The sequence below is a fragment of the Charadrius vociferus genome, unplaced genomic scaffold, assembly GCF_000708025.1.
Source record: "Charadrius vociferus isolate BGI_N301 unplaced genomic scaffold, ASM70802v2 scaffold21, whole genome shotgun sequence".
NCBI classification, from domain to species: Eukaryota; Metazoa; Chordata; class Aves; order Charadriiformes; family Charadriidae; genus Charadrius; species Charadrius vociferus.
In genome coordinates this window covers 1,333,850-1,337,814 of record NW_009646850.1, presented here as the reverse complement: position 1 = coordinate 1,337,814, position 3,965 = coordinate 1,333,850, and the positions used below count along the sequence as shown (strand labels likewise).

General features: G+C 41.2%; 1 protein-coding gene across 1 annotated transcript in view; it reads right to left on the bottom strand.

Annotated features, from left to right (window-relative positions):
• The window catches only part of SMARCA5 (SWI/SNF related, matrix associated, actin dependent regulator of chromatin, subfamily a, member 5), a 27,018-nt gene extending 25,390 nt beyond the window's left edge, over positions 1 to 1,628 (bottom strand). The window contains exon 1 of the mRNA XM_009894177.1: positions 1,539 to 1,628. Coding sequence (XP_009892479.1) covers positions 1,539 to 1,628 — 90 coding nt within the window. The remainder of the gene's footprint in view (positions 1 to 1,538) is intronic.
• Between the last annotated feature and the right edge of the window lie 2,337 nt (positions 1,629 to 3,965).

The following is a 3,965-nucleotide window of genomic DNA, read 5'->3' as shown; positions in this document are numbered from 1 at the left end:
CCCCCCCCCCCGGCGGGCCCCCGCCGCAACAGGCTGTGGCGGCGGCTGTCGGTGCCCCGGGGGAGTGAAGGAGGGCTTCAGGCTTGCGCTTGGGCCGCCGGCCCCGGCTGAAGGCCACGGGGCTACTGGCACCTGCCTGGGCTTGTTCGGGCAGCGGCGTTTTGTATGAAGGCGGGCGGCCGCGCTGTGTTCTGCAGTAGCATTACTAATAATGCGTCTTTGTTGAAAATTGAACGGCATGGCTTCCTTGCTATAGCTTTTAGCATGTATGGGGAAGCCAGTCTCTTCTGGGTTTAATATTTAAAGTTAAATACCATCACCACACCTCTGCCCAGACAAGATAATTAAGTCTTGTTACTAAAGTGTAATTTGTACCCTCACCAAAATAAACCACAAGGAGGACAGTGCTGCTATGAAATGGCAGGTTTCAATAAAAACAAGTGCTTTTTTTTTCAGGTCGATCTAGTAGAACACGTCCAGGAGAAGAGAGTGAATTGCAAATAGACTCAAAAGTTAACCAAAATGGGCACCAGAGTTAACCGCACAGGTGCCCTTCCCTCACTTTATCTGGCTGGAGGAGCCAGGTGAGGTTTGGAGGTACAGAAGTACAGTTTTATAGACCAACCGAATAAAACACAGTGTCTGCTCCTGGCTTGATGCCACCGGGGGCTGCAGACCCCTGCTGTAGGACGTGGCTCAGCACATCCACACTTGCATTGCCAGCGCTGGGGCGAGGAGCGCTCCTCACTGATCGCCCCCACTCCCTCTGCCAGGTACCACCTCCCAGAAGTGCCCTGGAGTGCACAAAATGGATGAAACTGAACAGGAAGGTAAATTTAAAGAGCACCACTATTGCACTCCAGCTGCTAACAGAGGCTGAGTCCAAAGGGCCAGACTTGAGCTAGCCTGAAGCTGAAGTCCCCTGAAAAGTCCACACAGTGTGGACGACCAGGTACTCCACATCAACAGAGTTGCTCTACAGATCTACTCCTGCACATTTGTCACGTTTGTAGGTACGTCCACATCCACAAGTAGTGTTAATGTAGATGCAGGCAGTGAGTGTACTCTACAGGTTTGTGAAGCTGCATCTCTTATGTCCTGACAAACTCTCGTTACCATGAAGGTGGCAGCTAAACGGAGACCATCTCTGCAATGATTATTACAACTCTTCGTTCTATTGTTGTTTATTACAGACAGCCTGTAAAATTTCTTGAAGTTAAAATGATTAGCATGACATTTCCAAAATATCGTGTCACTTGATTTCTGTGAAAGCTACTTAGAAGAATAGCTTCCCAGAAAATATCAGTTTTCCTAGAACAGGATTTCTCAACTAAACAAATTTACTGACGTATTTTCCCACTGCTTGTTGTCATGTCTTATCACAGATGAAAACCCAGTCTCTGAGCTTTGCTGCATTCGGGGAGATTGCTTTAATTTTTTAATATATGCAGCAGCCAATTATACTAAATGGTATTAATTTAGCCACCTATACTATTCCAGCATAGTCTTGTGTCCAGTTTTAATCTGTTCTGCCTCACCTTCTGCCCTTCTCCTCTTCTAGCGTCGTGCTTCAGATGACGCAGTGCTGCCTGCATGGTGTGAAGCAAGCTATGCTCCCCCTTCCCCATTTTGCACTCTTTTGTCTCCCCTGCAAAGCACTCAAAAAAACACGTGGAGGATCACTGGTGAAGGAAAGTGGGGTAGAAGGTCCCAGGGAAGGAGTCAGGTATTTGGGAAGAGAGGTGAGGATCTTTCAGCACCTTTGACACCATATTTTATAATCAGACTAAAATCAACAGATAAGATCTGGTTTGATGGAGATGATGAGAAAAGTTAGTAAGGGGAGAAGGGAGAAAAGCATCACCTCCACGTAAATCTCATTGATCCTTGGCTGTCCGGCAAAATAAAACAGCACCACGTCAGTGGGTGGTGTTGAGATACTTGTATGCCTGATACCAGAAAAGATTAATATGATATCATTCATCTGCACTTCAAGATTGTTTCCTTTCGCATCCTGGCTACTGCTTTAGCTTCTCTATTTCCCTTACTTCTGAGAAACTCTGCCTTAACCATGAAGATAGAATAATTTTTGCCTAAATTGCAAAGTTAATATGCAAGAAAATACTAGCCCCAAATATTTCATTCACAAAAGGTGAAACATTATAAAAAAATATTCCTAGCCAAAATCCAAATTCCACAATAGAAACAGGAATATTTCTTTTTCTCTCTATGTCAGAGGTATGGGGGGAAAAAAAAGAAAAAAAATTACTCTTGCAAGTTGTATACAAACTGCAGTATCATATGCGTATTTTTGGATAACCCTAACAGGATAGTAATGGAACACAGTTTTATACACCCAAATGCTTCTGAATAGATGATTCAATTCTCAGCAAAAGTCCTAACTCTAGCTCTAATCCATCCATTATTTAATTATTCAATATTTCTCACTTGAAATTGCCATGGACCCTGTAAGAAAGCAGTATCACTAGGAGTCAACTCCTACATCAGAATTTTGGACAAGCTATTTCCAAGTGAAGAGAACCATGCCGTGAAACAGCAGAAAGAGTTACTGAAATCTCTGCCATGCTTAGAGGAAAAAGCTCAACTAGAGGCAAAAATAAAGCAAACTGTTAGAATTCTAACAAGTACAGAGGGCAGGCATAATAATTAAGAAAAACGTCTCTTGTTGAAAGTGGAAAGTAAGACTAAAGGTTCTGAATTTCTTAAAGTCCTGAATGCAGAGCAGACTATGCCAAAAAAAAAACCCCAACAACCCACAACCCAACCCAACCCCAAACAAAAAAAAAAAAAACAACCAAAACAGGGAAGAGGATTTTCCAAGTTAACATGAAGATGCTCATGAACACACAAAATCCTAACAGTCCATACAGTGCCCAAATATGGAGACTTTAAATTAAAAGCAACCAGCGGCATAAAGAAACTCATGGCAGAGGTTACTAATGCGCTGAACACCAACATATGGTCAAATACACAATAAGGCAAAAAATCCTCCCTCAGCCAGTACTACATTGTAGAGACAACTAATTACTAACATGCTTATGAAGTTAGTAAAGAACCATTTAATTACAGATTTTTGTCAAATCTCTCAGGTGACATGTCTTTCAATTTTGTTGCTCAGTTGTGTAATCATAACTTTAATTAATATTCTTTAGATGACTTCTTGTTAAACAAGAAATCGAAACACCACAAGTAAGAGCAACCCTAAATGATACTATTAGCTGTGCAGCAATTATGCTAATAAACATTGCTGCACATGTATCAACACTGTAAATCTTCCCAAAGTTTGGGAAATTAAAGGAATGAAATAGTTGTTTGCGGTCACACCAACAGACATATAGCAGTCATTTGCACTCAAGAAGGTAGGAGAGGGGAAGAGAGGCTGGTTTGCATTCACATCTTAGGGGGTTTTGTTGTTGTTTTTTAAAGTTTAGTTTAAAATGCAAAGGTAGAATACTACCCAAGTGAGATTAAGTACTGCCAGTTTTTCCTGCCCCTCACAACACTGATGTTGAGCTGGACTATCCCATCCAAAGCTAAATATAGTTAGGCCTCCTTCAAAGCCATCACTTTTCTGTCACCATCATTTTTCTTCCAGTCTCAAATTAATGGTGCTACAGGCAACAGGTGATATAGACACACACAGAGTCAAATCAGCCATCCAAATCATGCCACGTTTGTTAAAAAATAAAAATAAAAAAAATCTGCCCAAAGGTACAGCTTTGTCATGACTGATAACACATTCATCTTCACTGTAAAAACAAAAACAAAAACAAACAAAAAACCCAAACAAAACACACATACAAAAGATATTATACATTAATTTCAGTGGATTCCTTAATGCAATGTTTTAGAGTTTACCACATGTAAGCATGTAAATTTCTATCCATGTGCTCTTTAAATTTTGAGTACTGTGAAGACAACATTGAAGTTGTTCAAATTACGGT